The following is a 25,465-nucleotide window of genomic DNA, read 5'->3' as shown; positions in this document are numbered from 1 at the left end:
AAGTAAATATGTATTTTGGAAGCAGATTTCTAATCTATAAAAAGAAAAAAGTATTAAAAAAAAAAACAAAGTTGAGAGATCAGAAGGGGGAGCTCTCACCACCCATGAAGATGGCAGCACCCAACGGAAGCAAACTTTTTCTTGCCTGGAAAAAGCTTAGCCATTGAGAGACGGTTACAACTCAATGATAAGCCATAGATTCATAGTTAACTACAGCCCTCCCGGCTTGATTTTCTCCTCTTTAAGAGTTCTTTCTCCTCTCCATTTTTTGCTGAAGACTTGAACATGGTCAACATGGTGGCAGACCCTGAATTGTAATTCTTTACTTGTCTCAAACCCATTCTTGCTGGAGAAATAACTAGTAGTCTGTTTTAGGTCAAACAGCTGCTACAAAAGTCTGTGTGAAAGTTTCTGTGTAGATAACAGTTTTCGATGATTGTTTTTTTTATAGAGTATGTACTATTTTTATAAATACAAACAATGATTAAAAATGATAATCAGTACATTCAATTGTATGATAAAGAATATTGCAAAGAATTTTAATTTGTAATAAAAGTATTAAGCAAAATAATGTTAATAAAATTTTTTAAATAAAATATTTAAAACAATTTTAAAACACAGCAGGGCAGAAAATAGCATTATACACATTTTAACAGTCCCATGTTTTTGGAACCCAGGCTTTTAAATTTTGGAACCATTCACTTCTGGGCAAATAAAAGAATGCAAAGGAACAAATTCTTATGTAGAGTTACAACCTGGATAACTACTTTCCTACAGCTTTATTGCAGAGAAAATAAGTAATTTTTAAAAAATAAAAAAATCTAAACAATTCTTTGCTTACAAAGTATCCAAGAATTATACTAGAAAAACGTGTGCAAATTTAGGTATTTTTACAAATGTCATCATGTTCAGTGACTCGTCAGCCTAGATGTATACATATATATATATATTTTACTAACCTTGGTTCTGTTACCATACACTTAAAAATGTAACCATATGAATAATTTAATTCAACAGGGCATCCATTTTGTTAGATACCAACCACCAGTAATAAGTCCACTAAAGAAAAGTAACACAATTAGCATTTTCAAACATCCCAAATTAATGAAATGACAATAGTGCAATTACAAAGTTTAATTTTAATTAAATCTGATGACAGGGTACTTTTGATTAATGGTTTTTAAAAAGATAAAGACGTTAAGCTATAGAATTCTATTTTATATAAACAGTTATGAAAATCTTATTATCTTTACCTGGTACAAGTTAGAAATTCAGAATACTTTAAATATACTCAAACTGAGGTGCTACAGCCAAGTATCTATAAAGTGAGAATTTTGTGTACGAATTCAGGAAATTATTTACCTGTCTTTAAATTTTCCTGTTTGCTTCTGATCAGGCATGAGATAATTCTGGCCCAAAAGTGTGCTCTATAAATATAAGTAGAAAATTTCTGTGGAAAACCACCATGCTTTGTCAATGTTCTTATGTAGGAAGCAGGTAATTTTCCAGTTACAACTACAAAATTTCATAATAAAGGACTCAGAGGGCTAGTCAGTATGTCATTCAGTGATTTTTTTTCCCTTTCTTTGAATCCCCAGATAATTTTTAACAAATTTACCTCTGTTTAAGGATTAAAACTAAGGCAGGCTTCTGTATACGTGTGTGTCTTAGTATTTTTATTTTGAATTTGTTAAATAGTTTGTATTTTATGATAATGGGCTATCAGAATCACCCACACAGTAACTGTTCTATAGTTGAAATTAGCTTTAACTATTAAAATTGTACACAAGGAAATTCGGGGTGTTGCAGTACTTGGTTGCAAATAACTTGCCATCTAGTGTTGGGTCAGAAAATGCTATTTCATTAGTGCTGAGGAAAGAGCCGAACATGAAGCAGTTCCTGAAAAAGAGGAAAAGACAATTTAACAATAAAACCAATTTAACGTTTTGATTAAACATGAGCACAATTATATTTTAAAACAATCCAAATAAAAAAATTTCATCTCTTTAGATATTCTTTTTTTTCTTTTTAGGGCCATACCCACAGCACATAGAAGTTTCCAGGCTAGGGGGTCAAATCAGAGCTGCAACTGCCGGCATGGCCTATGTCACAGCCATAGCAATGCAGAGTTCAAGTTGTGTCTGCGACCTACACCCCAGCTTATGGCAACACCGGATCCTTTTTCTTATTTTTTGTCTTTTTTTGGTCTTTTCTAGGGCCACACCCACGGCATATGGAGGTTCCCAGGCTAGGGGTCTACACCACAGCCACAGCAATGTGGGATCTGAGCCTCGTCTGCGACCTACACCACAGCTCACGGTGACGCTGGATCCTTAACCCACTGAGCGAGGCCAGGGATAGAACCTTCAACCTCATGGTCCCTAGTCAGATTCGTTAACCACTGAGCCACAACGGGAACTCCGACACCAGATCCTTAATCCACTGAGCGAGGCCAGGAGTCAAACCCACGCCCTCGAGGATAATAGTTGGGTTTGTTACTGCTGAGCCACGACGAGAACTCCTGTTCTTGCTGTTCTTTTAGAGTTTGAAATTACTTCAAAATAAAAAATTAAAGAACTGGATTCAATTAGAAGTTAAGATAAAAGCTTCTGGTAAACTTACTATGTAAATCAATACAAAGTATATTGCGCAATTTACTAGAATCTGAAGTAAAATATTGGTTTGATTAAATAGTTCTTATTGGAGTTGCCATTGTGGCTCGGCAGTAATGAACCCAACTAATATCCATGAGGATGTAGGTTTGATTCCTGGCTTTGCTCAGTGGGTTAAGGATCTTGTGTTACCATGAACTGTGGTGTAGATTGAAGCTGTGGTTCTGGTCTGGTGTTGCTCTGGCTGTGGTGTAGGCCAGCAGCTGCTGCTCTGATTCGACCCCTAATCTGGGAACTTCCATATGCCACAGTGCAGCCCTAAAAGACAATAAGTAAATAAATAGTTCTTATTGTCTTTATGATTGGTATTAGCTATAGAAAGGACATTAGATGAGTGGGTTTGAGTCCTAAAACTCTGGCTTTTTACTTGCTAGCTCATCAGCATAAATTTGTACTAGAAGTCCTATCTATCAAATAAAAATCTTTATAGTCACCTTTTCTCATTGCTCCCCTGAGTAAGGTATGTTTAGGTGACTAGGATTAGAGCCCAAGACTGGAGCCCCACAGTGTTCTTGGTGTTCTTAAAAAGTGTGTAGATCCCAAAGGCTTTTACAGTACAACTCAAAGTGTAGCCCTTGGTTTGGGCAAAGTGTAGTCATTGGTTTGTAATCTGTTATCTTAAATATACAAATTGGGAGAGTAAGTGTTGTGAAACTCATCTATCCAAGCTAGATTAAGTAATTCACAAGCAAACTCATTTGTCACATCAACTTTAAGTACCAACATGCTGTGTTAGCTCAAAGTGTGCATAACAGGAGTTTTAAAATGGAGAATTTATATACCACTCACCCATTAAAAGTGTATAATTCTGTGGGTTTTAGACATTCAGAAAATTGTGCAGCCACCCCCAATATCTAATTCAAGAGCATTTTCATCACCCCAAAAGAAACCCTGTGCACACTATTAGTCACTTTGAAGTTACCCTTCCCTTAGCCCCTGGAAATCATTAGTCTACTTTCTATCTATGGATTTACATACCCTGGAGGTTCTTTATAAATGGTATCATATAATATGGGGTCTTTTGTGACTGGCTTCTTTTAGTTAACAGTGTTTTCGGGGTCTGACTATGTTGTAGTCTGTGTCATTCCTTTTCCTGGCTGAATTTCCCCATTGTGGTACTGCAGGGATATACCACATTATATTTATCTATTAATCATGAATTTGGTTGTTGACATTTTGGGGGGCTATTATGAATCTTCGTGTATAAGTTTTTATATGAACACATGCTTCCATTTCTTTTGAGTATATATGTAGGAGAATTGCTGGGTCATATGATAAAAAATTAATTTCTTGACAAACTTCCAAACATTCCACAGAAGCTGCACCATTTTACATTCCTATCAACCACACACAAGGATTATAGTTTTCTCCACATCCTCACCAACACTTGTTCTTTTCCCCGTTTTTTTGATTAGTCATCCTAGGGGCTGTGAAATGGTATCTTGTATGGTTTTGGTTTGTGATTTCCCTTATAGCTATGGATGTTAAGCATAGTTTCTCGTGCTTATCAGCCAATTGTTACTTGCGCTTTGGAAGAAAAGAAAAGAAATATATTGAAATCCTTTCCCTATTTTTGTTTTTTTTTTTTTGTCTTTTTGCTATTTCTTGGGCCGCTCCCGCGGCATATGGAGGTTCCCAGGCTAGGGGTCGAATCGGAGCTGTAGCCACCAGCCTACGCCAGAGCCACAGCAACGCGGGATCCGAGCCGCGTCTGCAACCTACACCACAGCTCACGGCAATAACGGATCGTTAACCCACTGAGCAAGGGCAGGGACCGAACCCACAACCTCATGGTTCCTAGTTGGATTCGTTAACCACTGCGCCACGACAGGAACTCTCCCTTTCCCTATTTTTAAATTGGGTTATTTGTCCTTTTTTTGGTTGTGGTGTAAGAGTTGTTTTATATATGCTGGACTTACTAGACTCTTATTAGATGAATGATTTGCAAATATTTTTTCCCATGCTGTGGGTTGTTTTGCTATTGCATTTTTACATTTAGTTATAGTTGTGAGTTACAGCAAGTCTTTATTAATCATCTAGTCACACGTGGTAAACAACCGTGTACAATTTCTCTAATTCTTTTTACATCTGTTGAATCTAATAAAAATTTAGGATTATATTTTCCATTTATTTTTTTCATTTCCTAGCAATTCATCTTTATTGCAGTTTATTAATGGGTTGGTCTGTAAGAAATAAAACTAGTCTTTGACCACAGGCAGTTTGAAAAGCATTCAGACTTGGAATGTTGTGCCTGAAATTGACTATTAGTATCTAATATTGTTTTCTTTTTCAGTGCCAGCTCTGCCTTAACCTGACTGGTACTTTTTACATAGAAATATCTCATTAACATCATTTCCTTTGGCTCATGACCTGGGAAAGGTTCTGGGACAGTTGATCTAGGTCTAATCCATTTTATTTCTTACCTGAGAGTATCTACCAGTCGTCTTGCAATGCGTTTTCTTCTTTTCATTCTGAAGACCCAGATCCTACTTATCCCACAGACTGCAGGTTCTGGTACATTTGAACATTGCCAAGCCCTATGACATTCTTTAGAGCTCAGGGATTCTGGTCCAGTTGGTTCAGACAGGACACGGAAAGCCTGCAATAACACACAGAAGCATCTAGAGCTAACAATACAGCTGAGTTCACATTTCTTTTTAAAAGCCATTCTTTAAACTTAAGTATCTAAAATTAATCTTACTCTACCTTCACTAAAAATGCTAAAATTAGTAGATACTTCCTGAATTTCTTCCCATTTTACTCACACAATGCTTAACAACTGCAGTGGCGTGAAGATATTCCCACATCCTAGTGTATTACACCAATGTGTAACTTCCTTCTTTTATTGATTTCAAAAAATTATAAGTCAGAGCCTCACTATTAATAAAGGACATAAACTTCTCCCATTCTCTCCATCCTAAGATGTATATATGATATCCTAAAAAACAGGTTAACACTAAAGAATATTTATGAATATAAACTATAACATTTGGTTGGTATTTCAAGGTTTTTTAGATTGAGGATGTTGACAAATTGTAGAGAGAGGACCTATGTATCCTTCACCCAATTTCCCCCAATGGTTACATCTTCCATAACTACACTATAATAACAAAACCAAGAAATTAACATGGGTACAATGTGTGTGTATAGTTCTATGACAATTCATTATACCTGAATATTCATTTCATCATTACTGCAATCAAAATACAGACTACCACATCATCATAAAGCTCTTCCTCTTGCTACCACTTCACAATCATACTCATTGTCCTTCCTCAACCATCCCTAAGCCCTAGGAATTGAATCTATTCTCCATCTCTATTATAATTCTGATATTTTGAGGACATCATATAGGGGGAGTCATACAGCATGTGACCTTTTAAGGATGGCTCTTTTTCACTCAGCACAATGCTCTTGATACCTGTCCAAGTTGTTGCATCTATCAATAGTTTGTTCCTTTGTTGCTTAGTAATAGTCCACTGTATGGATGTACAAATTTGTTTCATCACTACCTACTGAAGGACCTGGATGTTTCTAGCTTTTGCTATAAAGCTACTATAAAATTTAGGTATGGGTTTTTGCATAGATATAAGCTTTCATTTCTGGGATAACTGCGCAGGTATATGGTTACTGGGTCAAACAATAAATATATGAATAGTTTTTTAAGAAACTGCCAAAATTTTCTTAGAATGGCTATTAACATTTTACATTCCCTCCAACAATGTATGAGAAATCTAGTTTCCCTTTATCCACACCAGGATTTGCTATTGTCACTATTTTTCACTGCAGCTGTTCTGATAAATGTATATTAAGTTTTAACTACCATCAAAAAAAAAACTTTGCTTCTGAGAGCTGTTGCAGCAATACTTACATCAGACAAAAGAGACTTTAAAATAAAGACAGTTACAAGAGACAAAGAAGGTCACTACATAACAACAAAGGATCAAACTAAGAAGATATAAACCATAAATATATATGCACCTAACATAGGACTACCTCAATATAAAGGCAATTGCTAACATCCTTTGTTGTTAGCAATCATAGTGGGGGACTTTAACACCCCACTCACAGCAAAGGACAGAACATTCAGCAGAAAATCAACAAGACTTAAATGATATTAGACCAGATAGACGTTATAGGTATTTATAGAACATTCCATCTGAGAGCAGAAGAGTACACATTCTTCTCAAGTGCACAAGGAACATTCTCTAGCATAGATCACATATCAAGCCTCAATAACTTTAAGTGAAATCATATCAAGTATCTTTTCTGACCACAACACTATAAAACCAGAAATCAACAACAAAAAAATCTGCAAAAACTACAAACATACCTAGACTAAGCAGTATGCTACCGGACAACTAATGGTTCACCAAGGAAATCAAAACCTAGAGAAAAATGGTAATGAAGATACAATAACCCCCAAATCTATGGGATGCAGCAAAAGCAGTTCTGAGAGGGAAAAGTCATAGCAATACAAGCCTACCTCAGTAACAAGAAAAATCCCAAATAAACAACCTAAATTGACACCTAAAGCAACTCGAGAAAGAACAACAAACAAAGCCCAAAGTGAGTAGAAAGACAGCATAAAGATCAGAGCAGAAATAAACAAAAATGAGGAAAACAGCAAAGATCAATGAAACCAAAAGGTGGTTCTTTGAAAAGAGCAACAAAATTTATAAACCCTCAGCCAGATTCGTCAAGATAAAAAAGGGATGAGGCTCAAATCAATAAAATTAGAAATGAAAAAGGAGGAATTACAATGGACATCACAGAAATACAAAGGATCATAAGAGACTATTACAAGCAACTATATGCCAATAAAATGGACAACCTAGAAGAAATCAACAAATTCCTAGAAAGGTACAATTTTCCAAGACTGAACCAGGAAGAAACAGAAAACAGACAAGCACTGTGATTAAAAAACTTCCAACAAACAAAAAGTACAGGCCAGATGGCTTCACACATGAATTCTATCAAACATTTAGAAAAAGAGTTAACACATATCCCTCTGAAACTATTACAAAAAATTGCAGAGGAAGGAATACTCCCAAGTTCATTCCATGAGGCCACCATCACCCTGACACCAAAATCAAAGATACCACAAAAAAAGAAAATTACAGGCAAATATCATTGATGAATACAGATGCAAAAAAAATCCTCACAAAATACTAGCAAACCAAATCCAACAATACATTAAAAGGATTATACACCATGATCAAGTGGGATTTATCCCAGGAATGCAAGGATTTTTCAATATCCAGAAATCAATGTGATACACCATTTTAACAAATTTAAAAATAAAAATCATATGATCATCACAATAGATACAGAAGCTTTTGCCAAAATTCAACACCCGTTTCTGATAAAAACCCTCCAGAAAGTGGGCACAGAGGGAACCCACCTCAATATAATAAAAACCATATATCACAAACTCACAGCTAACATAATTCTCAATGGCAAAAACCTAAAAGTATTTCCTCTAAGATCAGGAACAAGACAAGGATTTCCACTCTTACCACTGTTACTCAACATAGTTTTGGAAGTCCTAGCCATGGCAATCAGAAAAGAAAAAGAAATAAAAGGAATCCAAATTGGAAAGGAAGAGGTAAAACTATCACTGTTTGCGGATGATGTGATACTATACACAGAAAATCCTCGGAGTTCCCGTCGTGGCGCAGTGGTTAACGAATCCGACTAGGAACCATGAGGTTGGGGGTTCGGTCCCTGCCTTTGCTCAGTGGGTTAACGATCCGGCGTTGCCGTGAGCTGTAGTGTAGGTTGCAGACGCGGCTCGGATCCCGCGTTGCTGTGGCTCTGGCGTAGGCTGGTGGCTACAGCTCCGATTCGACCCCTAGCCTGGGAACCTCCATATGCCGCGGGAGCGGCCCAAGAAATAGCAACAACAACAACAACAAAAAAAAAAAAAAAAAAAAAAAAGAAAATCCTATACTACCTGAAAAGTGTTAGAGCTCATCAATGAATTCGGTAATGTTGCAGGATGCAAAATTAATTCACAGAAATCTACTGCATTTCTACATACTAACAATGAAAAGATCAGAAAGAGAAATTAGGGAAACAATCACATTTACCATCACATTAAAAAGAATAAAATTCCTAGGAATAAAACTACCTAAAGAGACAAAAGACCTGTATGCTGAAAACAATGAGATGCTAATGAAAGAAATCAAAGATGACACAAATAGATGGAACGACATACCATGCTCTCAGATGGGAAGAATCAATATTGTTAAAATGACTATACTACCCACAGAAATGTACAGATTCATTGTAATACCTATCAAATTACCAATGGTATTTTTCATAGAACAAAATACTGTTAAGTCTGTTTGGAAGCAGACAGAATACTTTAAAGTCTGTTTGGAAGTGCAAGAGACTGAGAAACACCAGAATAACCCAACCAAAAAATTGGCAGAAGACCTAAATAGACATCTCTCCAAAGAAGACATACACATGGCCAAGAAATCCATGAAAAGATCCTCAACATCACTAATTATTAGAGAAATATAAATCAAAAACTACTATGAGGTGCCACCTTACACCAGCCAGAATGGCCACCATCAAAAAGTCTGCAAACAAGGGAGTTTCCCTTGTGGCTCAGCAGGTTACCATGAGGATGCAGGTTAGATTCTTGGCCTTGCTCAGTCGGTTAAGGATCCGGCATTGCCGTGAGCTGTGTGGTGAAAGTTGCACATGTAGTTCAGATCCTGTGTTGCTGTGGCTGTGGTGTAGGCCAGCAGCTCCAGCTCCAATTCAACTCCTAGCTGGGGAACTTCCATATGCTGCAGGTGCAGCCCTAAAAACAAAAACAAAAACAAAAACAAAAAGTCTGCAAACAATAAATGCTGGAGGGTGTGGAGAAAAAGAAAACCCTCTTACACTGTTGGTGGGAATGTAAACTGGTACAACCACTATGGAAAACAGTATGGAGGTTCCTCAAAAATCTAAAAATAGAACTATGCTATCTATGATCCAGCAATCCTACTCCTGAGCACCTATATGGAAAAAAACATAATAGAGAAATGGATCAAGAAGATTTGGAGCATATACACACTAGAATAAAACTGAGCCATAAAAACAAATGAAATAATGCCATTTGCAGCAACATGGATGGACCTAGAGATTATCAGACTAAGTGAAGTTAGACAGTGAAAGATAAACATCATATGATGTCACTTATGTGGGGGAAAAAAAGGATACAAATGAACTTATTTGCAGAACAGAAACAGACTCACAGACTTTGAAAAAAAATTTATGGTTACCAAAGGGGTTAGTTCATGGGGGGAGAGAGGGACTGGGGGCTTGGGATTGGCATATGCACACTGCAGTATATGGAGGGATTAGCCAACAGGGACCTGCTCTATAGCACAAGGAACTCTATTAAATAGTCTATGATGATCTATATGAGAAAAGAATCTGAAAAAGAATGGATGTATGTACATGTATAACTGAATCACTTTGTTGACAGCAGAAATTATCATGACACTGTAAATCAACTACATTTCCATAAAACTTTAAAACATGAAAAAGGAAGGACAAGGATCAGGATGGCAGAGGAGAAAGATGTGGTTCTCAACTTCTCCCACAAACACATCAAGAAAAACCCATCAACATGGAGAACAATTCACACAGAACATCTACTGAATGCTGGCAGAAGACTAGAAACCCTCCATATAACTGGGTAGAACAAAAGAAAAAAAAAAAAAGAGAGAAAAAAAGGAATCAGGGCTGGTCTATCACTCCTGAGAGGGAGCTGTTTAAGAGGAAAGGAACCCACACCCTGGGAAGCCACCCTGATGGGGAGATCGGTTGAGGGGAGGGACCTCAAAAGTTGTGGAGAAAAGTGCAACAGCTGGATTGAGGAGGGCAAAGCAGAGTGAGTGAGAGATGCACAGATCATCTACACTGCTGCCCCCAGAAACCAGAGGCTGAGACACTCAGGTGGGAGCTGGGCACTTGAGACTCCAGAGGTCATTTCTGAGGACCAGGGTTGGCTGTATGGAGAGAGTCCAAGGGGCTGGGGAGCAGGACGCCACAGCCATGGGAACCTAGGCGGAGATCTGGGCCCACAGGAGAAGCAAGGCACCCTTGTTGGTGAGGGCAAACCACCACAGGAATATCTTTTCTTGCGCATGTGCAGACTCTCAGAGGGCAGGGTGCCTCTAGCACAGGCTATGGGTGGTAAGGTGCCACTTGCATGGGCTACAGGCAATGGGGCGTCTCTTATGTGGGCTATGGCAGAGGAGGGCTAAATGCGATGAAGCATCTCTTGTGTGGTCTACAGGCAGCAGGGGCACACCACAGCACTTATCTCAGACACCAGAGATGGGCATGGCCCACCACCACTAAGGGGCCTGTGAACAGGCACTACCTACAGCCCCAGTCACCTCTAAGGTCGGCAAAGAAAAGGGCACTGCAACCAAATACCACCCATTGTTGCTCTCCCTCCCCTGCAAATGTACCCACCCTGCTGCTGCCATTGCCAAATGCTTCAGGTGCCACCTACACCTGCCCAATCACAGTCATTTCCCAGGGCCCTGCAAGAAAGAGCAGCCTGCACCACCTTCCTTTGGGTTCTTACCACTGTCAAAGGCCTAGCACCAGGCCCTAGCTACTAGCCCTGCCCATTGCCTCCATCTCCCTGGAAGCATGTGCAGCAGCCTAAAAATAAATAGTAAGCCCTTACAAAATACCCAGGGATGCTCAGACATATAAATAGCCCTCCAAGACTATGTAGTTGTTTTCCCTGAACTCACAGAATAAGAAAAACATAAGCAAAATGAAGAAGATCAGGAACCATTCCCAGTTAAATGAACAGGAGAATTCACCTGAAGGAGCAAATAATGAAACAGACCTCTGCAGTCCAACAGACACCAAGATCAAAAAGGATATAGTAAAAATAATGAAGGAATTAAGAACAAATATGAAGTAATTAAGAGCAGATATGAACGTAATGCAGATTACGTTAGAAAGTAATTAGAAAATATGAGGAGCCAAGAAAAATTAGAAAATTCATTTGCAGAAACACAAATTGAGTTAAAGACACAGAAAAGCAAAATGAATAATGCAGACGAATTACTGACTAGGAAGACAGAATCATGGAAATAACACATCAGAACAGCAGACGGAACAACAAATGAAAAAACGTGAAAGCGATGTAAGAGATCTATGGGATAATATAAAGTGGGTCAATCTAAAGATAATAAGGATTCCAGAAGAAGAAAAAGAAAAGGGGATTGAACGTATATTTGAAGAAATTATGGCTGAAAACTTTCCAAATCTAAAGGCAACAGATATCAAAGTTCTCACTGTGGCTCAGAGGTAACAAACCTGACTAGAATCCATGATGACTTGGGTTCAATCTCTGGCCTCACTGAGTGGCTTGAGGATCCAGTGTTGCCATGAGCTGTGGTGTAGGTCACAGACATGGCTCAGATTTGGCATGGCTGTGCCTGGCAGCTGCAACTCCAATTTGACCCCAAGCCTGGGAACTTCTGTATGTCGCAGGTGTGGCCCTAAAAAGACAAATAAATAAAAACAGGTATCAAGATACAGGAAGCACAGAGGGCCCCAAACAAGTTGAACCCAAACAGGCCCACACCCAGACATGTTATAATAAAAATGGCAAAAGATAAAAAGAGGATTCTAAAGGTAGCAAGGAAAAACAAAGAGTTAATTAAAAGGGAACCCCCTAAAGGCCAGAAGAGAGTGGCAAGATATATAAAAATTTCTAAAAGGGAAAAATTTGCAGCCTAGAAAACTACCCAGCAAGAATCATTTAAATAGAAGGAGAAATAAAGAATTTCTCCAACAAACAAAAAGAGTACAATAATAAATACTAAATTCATTCTAAAAGAAATACGTATAGGGCTCCTCTAAATAAAAAAGAAGTCAGAAGAAATAGGATGGAGGAAATCACAGTTGGAAAGCAATCACTTAAATAAGCCAGTATACAGATCTAAAAGGGAAAAAAAAATTGTGAAAGTGACAATAAACACAAGGAACAGCAAAAGGACAAATATGAAAATGTTAAAAAAGGACCTCAAAATAAAATGTGGGGAAGGAAAGTAAGAAAATCTAGACTCTTTTTTTTCTAGAATGTGTTTGAGCCTATATGAATATCAGGCTTAAGCAAGCAGATATGGGAAGGGGTTAACATACTTGAAAAACAGAGCAACCACAAATTAAAACCAAACATTATTCACAAAAAATAAAAAGAGGACACAAGCATAAAATAAAAGGAAATCATCCAATCAAAAAAAGGAAAAAAGGAAAAACATGGGATCAACTGGAAAACAAGGTTTAAAATGGCAATATATATATATACATATGGGGTTTTTTTGTTTTATTTTTTTTTTAAGGGCTGCACCCACACCATATGGAGGTTCCCAGGCTAGGTTCTGAATCAGATCTACAGCTGCTGGCCTATGCCACAGCCACAGCAACACCAGATCAGCTCTGAGCCACGTCTGCGACCTACACCACAGCTCATGACAATGCCAGACCCTTAACCCACTGAGGCCAGGGATCAAACCCACAACCTCATGGTTCCTAATTAGATTCCTTTCTTCTGTGCCACAATGGGAACTCCTATATTTATCGGTAATTATCTTAATGGTCAATGGACTGAATGCTCCAATCAAAAGACAGAGAGTGGCAGACTGGATAACAAAGAGTGGGCCAACAATACACTGTCTACAAGAGACTACCTTAGGGCAAAAGACACATATAAATTGAAAGTGAGGGGAAGGAAAAAGATATTTCATGCAAATGGAAAAGACAGGAAGACAGGATACTCATATCAGACAAACCAGACTTCAAAACAAAGGTCATAAAGAAATGACAAAGAAGGACACTATTTAATGATAAAAGGATCCATTCAAGAAGAGGACATTATAATAGTCAATATATATGCCCCTAATATAGGAGCACCCAGATACATATGACAAATTCTAACAGACATAAAAGGAAAAACTGATGGGAATACAATAGTAGGAGACTTCAATAACCCACTCACATCAATGGACAGATCCTCTGGACAGAAAATCAATATGGCAACAGAGATCCTAAATGGCACAATAAAAAAGTTAGACTTCGTTGACATTTTCAGGACATTACATCCAAAAAAAATCAGAATATACATTCTTTTCAACTGCACATGGAACATTCTCAAGGACTGACTGACTACATACTGGGGCACAAAACTAACCTCAACAAATTTAAGAGTATAGAAATTATTTCAAGTATTTTCTCTGACCACAATGGCATGAAACTAGAAATCAACCACAGGAAAAGAAATGAAAAAAAAAAAAAACTGACTACATGGAGACTAAATAACATGCTACTAAAAAACCAATACGTCAATGAGGAAACCAAAAGGGAAATTTAAAAATACCTTGAGACAAATGATAACGAAAAAACAACCATTCAAGGAGTTCCCTTCGTGGCTCAGTGGTTAATGAATCCAATTTGAGCTCTAGCCTGGCAACTTCCACATGCTGCACCTATAGCCCTAAAAAACACCCTCAAAAAACAAGTCAACAAATAACAAATGCTAGAGAGGGTGTGGAGAAAAGGGTACCCTCCTTCACTGTTGGTGGGAATGTAAATTGGTAAAACCACTATGGAAAACAGCATTAAAGTACCTTAGAAACTAAATATAGAACTACCACATGACCCAGCAATCCTACTCCTGGGCATATATCCAGACAAAACTTTTTCCACTGAAAAAGATATGGTACTCTCACAAACATCCTACGCTAATAAACTCACTCTTTGCCTGCCTTAAAAAAGAAAGAAAGAAAAAGACACATGCACTCCTTTATTTGTTGCAGCATTATTCACAATAGCCAAAACATGAAAACATCAACAGATGGATGGATTAAGAAAATGTGGTATACATACACAACGGAATACCACTCAGCCATAAAAAAGAACAAAATAATGCAATTTGCAGAAACATGGACACAACTAGAGACTCTCATACTAAGTGAAGTCAGTCAGAGAAAGACAAATACCACATAGTATTACATATCTGGAATCTAATAAATGGCACAAATGAACTTATCTAAGGAAAACAAACAAACTCATGGACTTGAAGAACAGACTTGTGGTTGCCAAGGGGAAGGAGGAAGGAGTGGGGTGGATTGGGAGTTTGGGGTTAGTAGATGCAAACTATTGCATTTTGAGTGGATGAGCAATGAGATCCTACTGTACAGCACAGGGAACTATATTTAATCACTTGTGATGGAACATGATGAAGGATAATGTAAGAAAACGAATGTGTGTGTGTATCTATATATATGCATATATAGATACACACACGCATATATATGTGATACTGTGAGAATATATACACACATATATATGTGATAATGTGAGAAAAAGAATGTGTGTGTGTATATATATATGCATCACACATATGCATATATATATGACTGGGTCACTTTGCTGTACAGCAGAAATTGACAGAACATTGTAAATCAAGTATAATAGAAAAAATAAAAATCTTCAAAAAAAATAAAAAAGGAAACTTTGCTTCTAAAATGAGAATGAACAGAAGAATGTATGTATCAGTTAGTTGGCAATACAGATCCTCTGCAACTTATGAGGGGGTTTCAGCCTGATAAACATAGGTTGTAAGTTGAAAATGCATTTAATACCAAACCTCACAGCTTAGCCTCACCTACCTTAAATGTGCTCAAAACATTAGACTACAGTTTGGCAAAATCACCTAACACAAAGTTTGAAGTGTTGAATATCTCTTGTAATTTATTGAATGTGGTACTGAAAGTGAGAAAGAAAATAATCATATGGGTAGTGAATGGTTCTAAGTGTGTTGGCTGTTTGCTCTTGTGATGGCCTGGCTCATCTCTGCAGCTTCCCAGTATCACAAGAAGAAATGTATATGGCCAACCTGGGAAGAGAACAGAACTCAAAATTCAAAGTATGTTTTCTACTGAACAAGTATGTCTTTCACACCATCCTCAAGTCAAAAAATTGTCAATTAAACCCTCATAAATCAGGAACAATCTGTATTTACCTATTATCACTACATATAGAGTCTACTTAAGATCAAAGAAAGAAAAGGCCAAATGGATCAATTTTATAGCTTATTAATACAAACCAACTACTTTTCTCTCCATTGTCTGATAAACATACAAGAGACTATATATGTGTAAATATAGTAGATGAAAAGCAGAAAAAAAAGAAAGGAAAATACAAAAGAGAAAGAAACATGATAGAAATGAGGGCAGGGAAAAGACACCCACAAAAAGCTGTAAGACAAATTTATGTTAGCATCATTTCAAGATGTATTGAGGTAATAGTGGTTAAGGATTTGGTGTTGTCACTACTGTGGCTCAAGTTCAATCCCTGGCCTGGGAACTTCCACATACCATGGGTGTAGCCAAAAAGAAGAAAACAAGAAAAGCTGCATCACTAACAACAACTGAGTTCCCATTATGGCTCAGCAGAAACGAATCTGACTAGGAACCATGAGGTTGTGGGTTCTATCCCTGGCCTCACTCAGTGGGTTAAGGATCTGGTGTTGCCGTGAGTTATGGCGTAGGTAGCAGACAGAGCTTGGATCCTGTGTTGCTGTGGCTGTGACACAAGCCAGCAGTTGTAGCTCTGGTTCTAGCCTGGGAACCTCCATATGCCGTAGGTGCAGCCCTAAAAAACAAAAAAAAACACAAAAAACAAAAAACTAACAACAACAACAAAAATGTGTTGAGGCAGTTTCGTATTTTTAAAAGAAAGGAGACATAGTGTGGGATAGTATCAATTCAGGAAAAAAGAACACATTTGAACTATAATTCTCTCTAAAGATTATCCTGTAAACCACTTGAAAGGCAAAAACTATCTCTATTCTAGAACAAGGGTTGGCAATCTTTTTCTGTAAGGAGCCAAAGTGTAAGTATTTTAGGCTCTCTACCACATAGTCTCTGCTGCTACCTTCTCAACTCTGCCTGTTTTTGTTCGGCCCTATAGAACAAAAACAGCCACAGACAATATGGAAATGAATGAGCATGGCTATGTGCCAATAGAGCTTTATTACGAAACCAGGTGATGGGCCACACTTGGCCCATGGGCTATCGTCTGCTAACTTCTCTGCTAGAACAGTGCTAATCAGCATTTAAAGTAGATTCTAATTAAGAGACAAGTGAGGACTATTTTGCCAAATATATTAACCTGCACTAAACCACATGTTCAATAACTGAGCTTATTTAAAAAACACTACACTTTATAGTCCAGGTATGAAAATGACCACTTGAACATAAGACTGACTTACTTAAGTTTCCCTTGTGAGACATTGGGTTAAGAATCCGACTGCAGCGTCTTGGTCACTCACTGCAAGGCACAGGTTCCATCTCTGACCCAGCACAGTGGATTAAAAGGATCCGACATTACCACAGCTGCAATGAAGGTTGCAGTTGTGGCTTGGATTCAGTTCCTGGCCAGAGAACTTCCACATGCCACAGGTGAGACCATAAAGTTAAAAAAAAAAAAAAAGGCTGACTTATCCAGCTTATGTAGGGCAACATACCAAATATAATGGAATTAAATAACTTCATTATCTATATCAAGGATATTTTAGAAAAGAAGCTAGCATTCTTTTTATTTTTTGCTTTTTAGGGTCACACCTGTGGCATATGGAAATTCCCAGGCTAGGGGTCGAATCAGAGCTGCAGCTATCAGCCTATGCAACAGCCACACCAATGACAGCTGAGCTGCATCTGCAACCTATAGTACAGCTCACGGCAATGCCATATCCTTAACCCACTGAGCAAGGCCAGGGCTCAAACCTGCATCCTCAAGGATATTAGCTGTTTTACTGCTGAGCCACCAGGGGAACTCCAATGGTAGCATTCTTGAGATTTCTCCCTACTAGTTTATTTTGATTATAAATTATGCCAATAATTTAAAAGAAAAATACCATACCTGTTTGATGGGCTCTGCAATTAAACACCCAACTACTTTCTTTTCATCAGATATAAAGAGAAAAGTTTTAGTTTTGTTTGGATATCTGGGAACAACGTGCTGGAAGCCCAATTCATTATCGACAAGTTCTTGAACATCTTCTACCTAATGATGCCAAAAGAAAAAATACAATGGAAAATATACGTATTTACACACACAAAATTTATGATTACTACCATTTCACCCTCTGAATCTCTTTTCTAAATTTACACACTCTCCAAATTATTTCACTATGATGCATGTATTTGACACTTTGGAAGCAGGGTTTTAAGAAACTATTTTAAAGATCACTTTCAGCAGAAAGAAATTCAGACTCTTGGGAGGGATAGGTGTAAGAAGACTTTCAGTTTCATTCATTGTTCCCTGGGACTAAACATTCAGCCCCAAAAATAAAGCCAACACCAACATAAGAATTAGACTCTGGAGCCATTAATTTCCCAACAATAAAAAGTTTAGCTTAGGAGTTTCTACTGTGGCTCAGTTGGTGACAAACCAAATGAGTATCCATGAGGACGTAGGTTTGATCCCTGGCCTTGCTCATCAGGTTAGGGATCCAGCGTTGCTTTGAGCTGTGGTGTAGGTTGCAGATGAGGCTCGGATCCTGAGTTGCTGTGGCTGTGGCATAGGCTGGTAGCTGCAGCTCCCATTCAACCCCTAGGCTTGGAGCTTCCATGTGCCGGGGGTGTGGCCCTAAAAAGACATAAAAATAAAAATAAAAATAGAAAGTTTATCTTTCACAAATGGAAGATATAGGGAAAAGTTATAGAGCCTTATCTATTTTTTTAAGTCTCCACCTGATACGCCTTTATTTGTATTGTAATTGTCAGTTTAATTTTGTATGAACTATTATGAAAGTCATCCTTCCACCTGTACCAAAGTGGACTGATTATCCATAAGCAAAGGCGTTTTACACTTCAACATAAATTGATTTCTTGGTGGAGAATACGGAGATTAGGAGGAATACAAGAACTGAAAAACCAATGCTTCACACCTTTCTGATAGCGTAACTTGGATCATGTGGCAGGACCAACACAATTTTCCCATCCCAAAACTCCGCTACGACACGTTCTTTCTTCCATCCCTGCCAAAGGAAAAAAAAAGTCACAGTGTAATTTCAAGAGGGAAAAAAACAAATAATGTGGTCTGGAAAGAACAAAAAGTTGAACTATCAATGATATAAAAAAGATAAAATCCAAATACAGGAATGTGGTAAGGGAAATAAAAGATGCCTAAAACAAAGTGCCTGTCAAGGGGCTGACAGCCTATTGAGAGAGATTATTATAAAATAACACGAAGTCAAATAAGAGCCCTTCATAGGAATACAGAGGAAAAAACAATGAATTATTAAGAGTGAGAAGGTGGGGGAAGATAAGCAGAGTTTTAATAAATTAGACTAAAAATATTATGAAGGTGCAAACCACAGCAATAAAAATAGGAAAAAAGGAGATGCATTTGAGTAGCTGGTGCAGTCACTAAGGCCAATAATAGGATGTGTCTGGTGTAGGAAGGTGCTTAATGAAGAGATTGAACCTTTCCTCTTAGAAAATGAAAAAGCCTGGAAAAGTTGCAGAAAAGAAACTAGAATGAGGAGAGGGGAAACTCCTTAAAGTCTTTGAGTTTTGTATCTTGACAGAGCAGCTCTGCTCAGAAAGCTATAGGTAAGGATGCAGGGTTTTTACTCAACCCAGAACACACTTCTCTTATATTAGGGCTGGAAGTTTGAAATGGTACTTTTGTTAGAAGTTAACTCTTAAATACCATCAGTCTCAAGTAACACAGACAAGGAAACTGCAGATGATGAAACATTTTTGGATATATAGATCTTTCAGTATTTAAGCAAAAGAAATGTATCCTTTGAAGCAGTTTTAGGAGTTCCTGTCGTGGCACAGCAGAAACGAATCTAACTAGGAACCATGAGGTTTCGGGTTCGATCCCTGGCCTTGCTCAGTGGGTTAAGAATCCGGCATTTCTGCAAGCTGTGGTGCAGGTCGCAGATTCGGGCTCAGATCTGGCATTGCTGTGGCTGGCAGCTGTAGCTGATTCGACCCCTAGCCTGAGAACCTCCATGTGCTGTGGGTGCAGTCCTAAAAAGAAAAAAAAAAAAAGGCAATTTTATAGGAAAAAAAAACAAAAATGACTATTTGACCGTTTTTTTGTTTGTTTGTTTGTTTTAACTTACTGCATATTTGATTCCCTCCAGAAATCTGTGGTGATGCTGCATGTGCTGCAGTTCATCCTCAGGGCTGGAAGCAGTATAGATCATGCCACAAGACTTACACATGGTGGCTCCAAAATGTTTCTGACCTGCGTCCTATAGTTGGAAGAAAAGAAAAAGGCCATCTAAACACATCACACATAATGCCATATTTAGTTCATGTAATCATCCATTCAAGTTTGTCCTTATTTTTCTTTTATGCTGGTACAGGTAAAATGTTAAATGAAAGTCTAGTTACTGTATCTTCTCTCTCCCCACAAATCAAAACATAATGAGAAGAAAATTGCAATAAATTGATGAAAGACATGAAATTGCCTCTTTGAATGGACAGTGGGGAACAAAAAAACCAAAATTCTTTACCTAGACCCATAGTTCTAAGAAGGAATAAAATCAAATCATAAATATCATAGCTAAGATGAACAATGGAACTTCTTTATTAAGGTCTTTATGAGAGGCTGAAAAAAAGATTTATTTCAAGGAGGCAGGGCAAAAATTTCAAGACTTAAACGTTCATTACACAGTATTTTTTCCTTAAGTCATTAGGAGTGTTAAAATTCTTTGCCCCAAGAATTGATAAAAATAAACACAATACATAATGAAAGTTCAGGAAAAGCACAGATATATTCATAAAGATAGAGAATTCAGGGATATTACTCAATGTTAAAGTTTATTAATTGCCAATCTATATCATAAGGCATTGCTTCACGCTACTGAAAATACCAGATTCTGAATTGTTTATATCAGCTTTGGCAAACTTCCTGCCAAAGGCCAGATAGTAAACATTGTAGGCTTTGAAGGCCACACATGATTTTTTCACATGTTCTTCTTTTGTCCCAAACCTTAAAAAATGTAAAAGCCTAGTCTAGGTCATTGGCCATGGCTCAGATTTGGCTCATAGCTATAGTTTGCTGAACCCAGGTCTAACGCAATGTAGCTATTCTCATTAAGTCTTTTATTAATCAACAATAATTTTCCATATTTGGAGACAAGACATTCATCAGCATTCTACTAAATTACTAGTATTGCCCAACACCATCAGTTCAAAAATGTATTTGATTATCTTTAAGTGTTGCCACTACAGCAAAGTTAGCACTCACAAACTTAGAATATCTACAACTCCCAGTAACCATGCTAAGACAACACGGCAGACTTTAGGTTCCACATGTGAAAGCCATGTGGAGAAGGAGCTTTGTTTTAAATTTACTCACAATGGGAGTCTCCGTCATGGCTCAGCGGAAATGAATCTGACTATGATCCATGAGGAAGCAGGTTCTATCCCTGGCCTTGCTCAGTGGGTTAAGGATCTGGCGTTGACGTGAGCTATGGCGTAGGTTGCAGACTCGGCTCAGATCCAGCATTGCTGTGGCTGTGGCGTAGGCCAGCAGCTACAGCTCTGATTTGACCCCTAGCCTGGGAAACTCCATATGCCGTGGGTGCAGCCCTAAAAAGACAAATAAATAAATAAATTTACTCACAATGATGAGCTGGTCTTTTGTGTCTTTATTTAAATCTCTGGTATTAGTACTTTTCTGTATATTGACTTGTTTTAAGAAGTTAGTAGATATGATGGATCCCACAGAAGACTGTTCTTCAACTAGAGATCTTGAAATAGAAAGTTGGTAAGTATTGCTTAATATTTTAAAATGTCTGAGCAAAAAACAAAAAAGTTTGAGGAATTATAATGAAAACATATGTATATAACACTTGCAGAGGCATTTGCAATTTTTAGTGCTTTCTGTTGATAGATGCACATAGGCAATATTTCCTCCTAAGTTGATATACCCTTAAAAATTAATCTCTTCTTGCTTTATCAAGTCTTAAGACAATATTTACCCATGTAGGCTCAAAGAAACTCCTGAGATACCATAGCAAATAAGGAGATTCTAATACTGAATCTCATAGGCCCACAGGAAGTCAGCCACCAGCATATTATGATCCAACAGCTTTTTACTGGGACAGTGAGTAAGGCTAGTACACTTGCTTGTCCTCATGCCTCACCCCACTATTCTCAAATTCTCAGGAAAAAAAAGATGTTGACCTTTTCCCATTAGGAGAGAAGGCTGAGGCTGGATTATTGCAAACTGGAGCCCCTCAGGCCAAATCCAGCTAGCAGATATGTTTTGCTTGGCTCTCAGTGTTTAAAACTTTGGATTAGCTACCAATATCTTAAAATCTAGAGACTTCACTTAAAAATGTGTATTTCCTGCTGTACAGTGGGAAAATAAAAAAAAATGTGTATTTCCAATATTGCAAGAGACACTATAAGATCACTAGACATCTGTTTCTTAAAAGAATCTCCTAGCTACACAGCACATGCTCTTTTAGATGGGGCATGCTTCTCCAATTGGCTCCAGTCTCCACTCAGCCTGGCTGGCTCTATAAGCACTGAGTTTTTTACCCTTGCCTTATAATGAAAGGATCTTTTTCCAAGGACCAAAGAAAGAAATATCTAGAAAGTAGAGGCAAGGGGAAAAAAGACCAAAGCAAGAGATTCAGATAGAAACTCATGGAGACAGGAGTTCCCATCGTGGCGCAGTGGTTAACGAATCCGACTAGGAACCATGAGGTTGTGGGTTCGGTCCCTGCCCTTGCTCAGTGGGTTAATGATCCGGCGTTGCCGTGAGCTGTGCTGTAGGTCACAGACGCGGCTCGGATCCTGAGTTGCTGTGGCTCTGGCGTAGGCTGGCAGCTACAACTCCGATTCGACCCCTAGCCTGGGAACCTCCATATGCTGCAGGAGCAGCCCAAAGAAAGAGCAAAAAGACAAAAAAAAAAAAAAAAAAAAAAGAAACTCATGTAGACAAATGAAAAAACACTGGGGGGAAAACCCAGCTAATGCTTTTGCTAACCCAAGCTGTCTTGTTATCATCTGACTAGAAATGGCTTTCAAACTGGTCTGACAAACCTGTGGTAAGAAACATATTTCACATCATGACCAATATGGACATACATATATAACTAAAAAAAATAAATAAAAGATTCACTAAGTACACTTACTATGTGAGAGATGCATTATTCCGTTAAAAAAATAAAGCTGGATGTGACGCTTTTAAAGTGATGTGACAGACTACTAGAGCCTGTAATATAAAAACCACTTGTCTAGGTTGCTAACCTCCCACCCCTTAAGCAACCTTTGCTAAGTATAACTCAGTTCTTCCCATTCCTGCATGATCACAATCTCTTTACTTCTAGCAATTTTATCATTTTAATACATGTTTTGTTTAAATGTCTATTCTCCTTGAACCTTCCTTGATAGCAGGACCATATGTTACTAGCTTTCACACCTCTAAAATTCAGTGTAGTTCAATACCACATAGTATTCTATAAATGTTTGCCGAATGTGAGACTATGAACCTGGAGAATCTATCATCTACCTAAAGTAAAAGTCACAGATTAAGCCATAAGAATTGATGATATCTGACTTTTTGGGTCCTACATAAAGAGCAAATTTCAAATGATTCAACCAGTAGTCTAATATGTCCTTAGGCTAGGCTGAATTGGTTTATACACTGTCATTAGCTAACTGTGGTAGGTTTCAATCCTCAACCGACAGTCATGAAAGAAGACAAACGAGAAAAGGGAAAAGTGGGAAAAAAAAAAAAAAACTAGGAATATGGCCTCTGAAGGGAAAAGTTACCACCCATCTCCAATGCAATTTAAGGAGAGGTATCCTAAAAGAATAACTTAGCTAGAAGTTCCTTGCTCAATCCCTTTAGTTACTTATCATCAAACAGGGAGAGAAACAAATCTGCTTAGCAAGATGTTGAGACTGCAAGAAACTTCTCTTTCAGAGCTTTCCCACTTATGGTCACATGCACCTATGCCTCCCCTACTCCCAGTTTTAGTTTGGACCAGAATAGCAGCAGCTTCAGCTGTGATTTGTAACAGCATTAAGCTAATGCATGTTACTTACTCTCTGGCCAGAGTTTCTCATCTATAAAATGGGATAATAATTGTATCTACACCATGAGGTTGTAAAATGCCCATTAAACATTAACTATCATCTATGTATTAATACCCAGGGGAGCCAATATAGCCTAATGGACTTTGATTCAAATATGGGCTTTAGTCCTGGCTCTGCCACCTAATAGCTATTATTTCAGTTTCCTCAGCTGAAAATGGTGATAATAGTCTCATCCTTCTAGGTTGTTGTAAGGATAAATGAAATAATGGACATAAACTAATTATTATGGGCCAAGTACTAAATAGAAATGTAGCAATTATCATTCAAGCCCATAAAGGTCTTTTCCCCCTCTCTCGATTCTTGAGTTCTTATGAAGTTTCTAGAAGGGTGTGATTTCATCTCTTCTTTGTGGAAGGAAAAAAATGCTCTCCAAATTAAATACTCTAAGTAAGGAAAAATGGACTCAGTAGACTCATAATTAAATAAAACTTGAACATTAAAATAACAGCAATCCCTACCTTTTTGTATTCACTGAAGACACATTGAAGATGGGATAGACAATGGACTCAGGAGAAACTAAAAGGGAAAAAAAATAACAGTTGGTATCACAGAATAAACTTAAAGCTTTAAAGCATAAGACTAAAAGGGTAATAAGACCAAAATACTTACATTACTTGATTTCAAGACTTAACAGTAATCAAGACAATATGGTATTGGCAAAAGGACAAATAAGTCGATGGAACAAAATAGCCTAGAAACATACCCAAATATAGTCAACTGATTTCTGACACAGAAGCATAAATTAATTCAATGGAGAAAGGATAGTTGTCAAATGGTGCTGAAACTGGATATTCATAAGCAAAAAAAAAAAAAAAAAAAAAAGGACAACACTCTCACATAGAAATTAACTCAAAATGGATCACAGATCTAAAGGCACAATGTAAACTATACGACTTATAGAAGAAAAAACTCCACATGAGAATGTAAACTGGTACAGCCACTATGGAGAACAGTTTGGAGATACCTTAGAAATCTATACATAGAACTTCCACATGACCCCGCAATCCCACTCTTGGGCATCTATCCGGACAAAACTACTTAAAAGAGACACGTGCACCCACATGTTCATTGCAGCACTATTCACAATAGCCAAGACATGGAAACAACCCAAAAGTCCATTGACAGATGATTGGATTCGGAAGATGTGGTATATATACACAATGGAATACTACTCAGCCATAAAAAAGAATGACATAATGCCATTTGCAGCAACATGGATGGAGCTAGAGAATCTCATAATGAGTGAAATGAGCCAGAAAGACAAAAACAAATACCATATGATATCACTTATAACTGGAATCTAATATCCAGCACAGATGAACATCTCCTCAGAAAAGAAAATCATGGACTTGGAGAAGAGACTTGTGGCTGCCTGATGGGAGGGGGAGGGAGTGGGAGGGATCGGGAGCTTGGGCTTATCAGACACAACTTAGAATAGATTTACAAGGAGATCCTGCTGAATAGCATTGAGAACTTTGTCTAGATACTCAGGTTGCAACAGAAGAAAGGCTGGGGGAAAAATGTAATGTATACATGTAAGGATAACCTGACCCCTTTGCTGTACAGTGGGAAAATAAAAAAAAAAAAAGAAAAGAAAAGAAAAAACTCCAT

General features: G+C 37.8%; 1 protein-coding gene across 4 annotated transcripts in view; it reads right to left on the bottom strand.

The window, feature by feature from the left end:
- Positions 1-510: 510 nt before the first annotated feature.
- ESCO2 (establishment of sister chromatid cohesion N-acetyltransferase 2) overlaps positions 511-25,465 on the bottom strand; it is a 36,403-nt gene continuing 11,448 nt past the window's right edge. For 2 of the 4 annotated variants that reach the window (XM_021074432.2, XM_084997756.1), the window contains 7 exons: positions 24,313-24,370; positions 21,366-21,492; positions 19,855-19,986; positions 18,667-18,756; positions 17,637-17,780; positions 5,096-5,271; positions 511-1,899 (listed from right to left, as the gene is read on the bottom strand). In XM_021074432.2, coding sequence (XP_020930091.2) covers positions 1,767-1,899; positions 5,096-5,271; positions 17,637-17,780; positions 18,667-18,756; positions 19,855-19,986; positions 21,366-21,492; positions 24,313-24,370 — 860 coding nt within the window. In that variant the 3' untranslated portion in view covers positions 511-1,766. Of the gene's footprint in view, positions 1,900-5,095; positions 5,272-12,023; positions 12,209-13,710; positions 13,760-17,636; positions 17,781-18,666; positions 18,757-19,854; positions 19,987-21,365; positions 22,394-22,682; positions 24,371-25,465 lie in introns of those variants that run through there. The other 2 variants (XM_084997755.1, XR_014828419.1) reach the window with 2 other exon arrangements.

The sequence above is a fragment of the Sus scrofa genome, chromosome 14, assembly GCF_054392235.1.
Source record: "Sus scrofa isolate SSC_HxYL_T2T_F1_AM1 chromosome 14, Sscrofa_HxYL_maternal_Yorkshire_Landrace_v2.0, whole genome shotgun sequence".
Lineage (NCBI taxonomy): Eukaryota > Metazoa > Chordata > Mammalia > Artiodactyla > Suidae > Sus > Sus scrofa.
The sequence above is the reverse complement of the archived record's forward strand: the minus strand, read 5'-3'. Positions and strand labels throughout refer to the sequence as shown.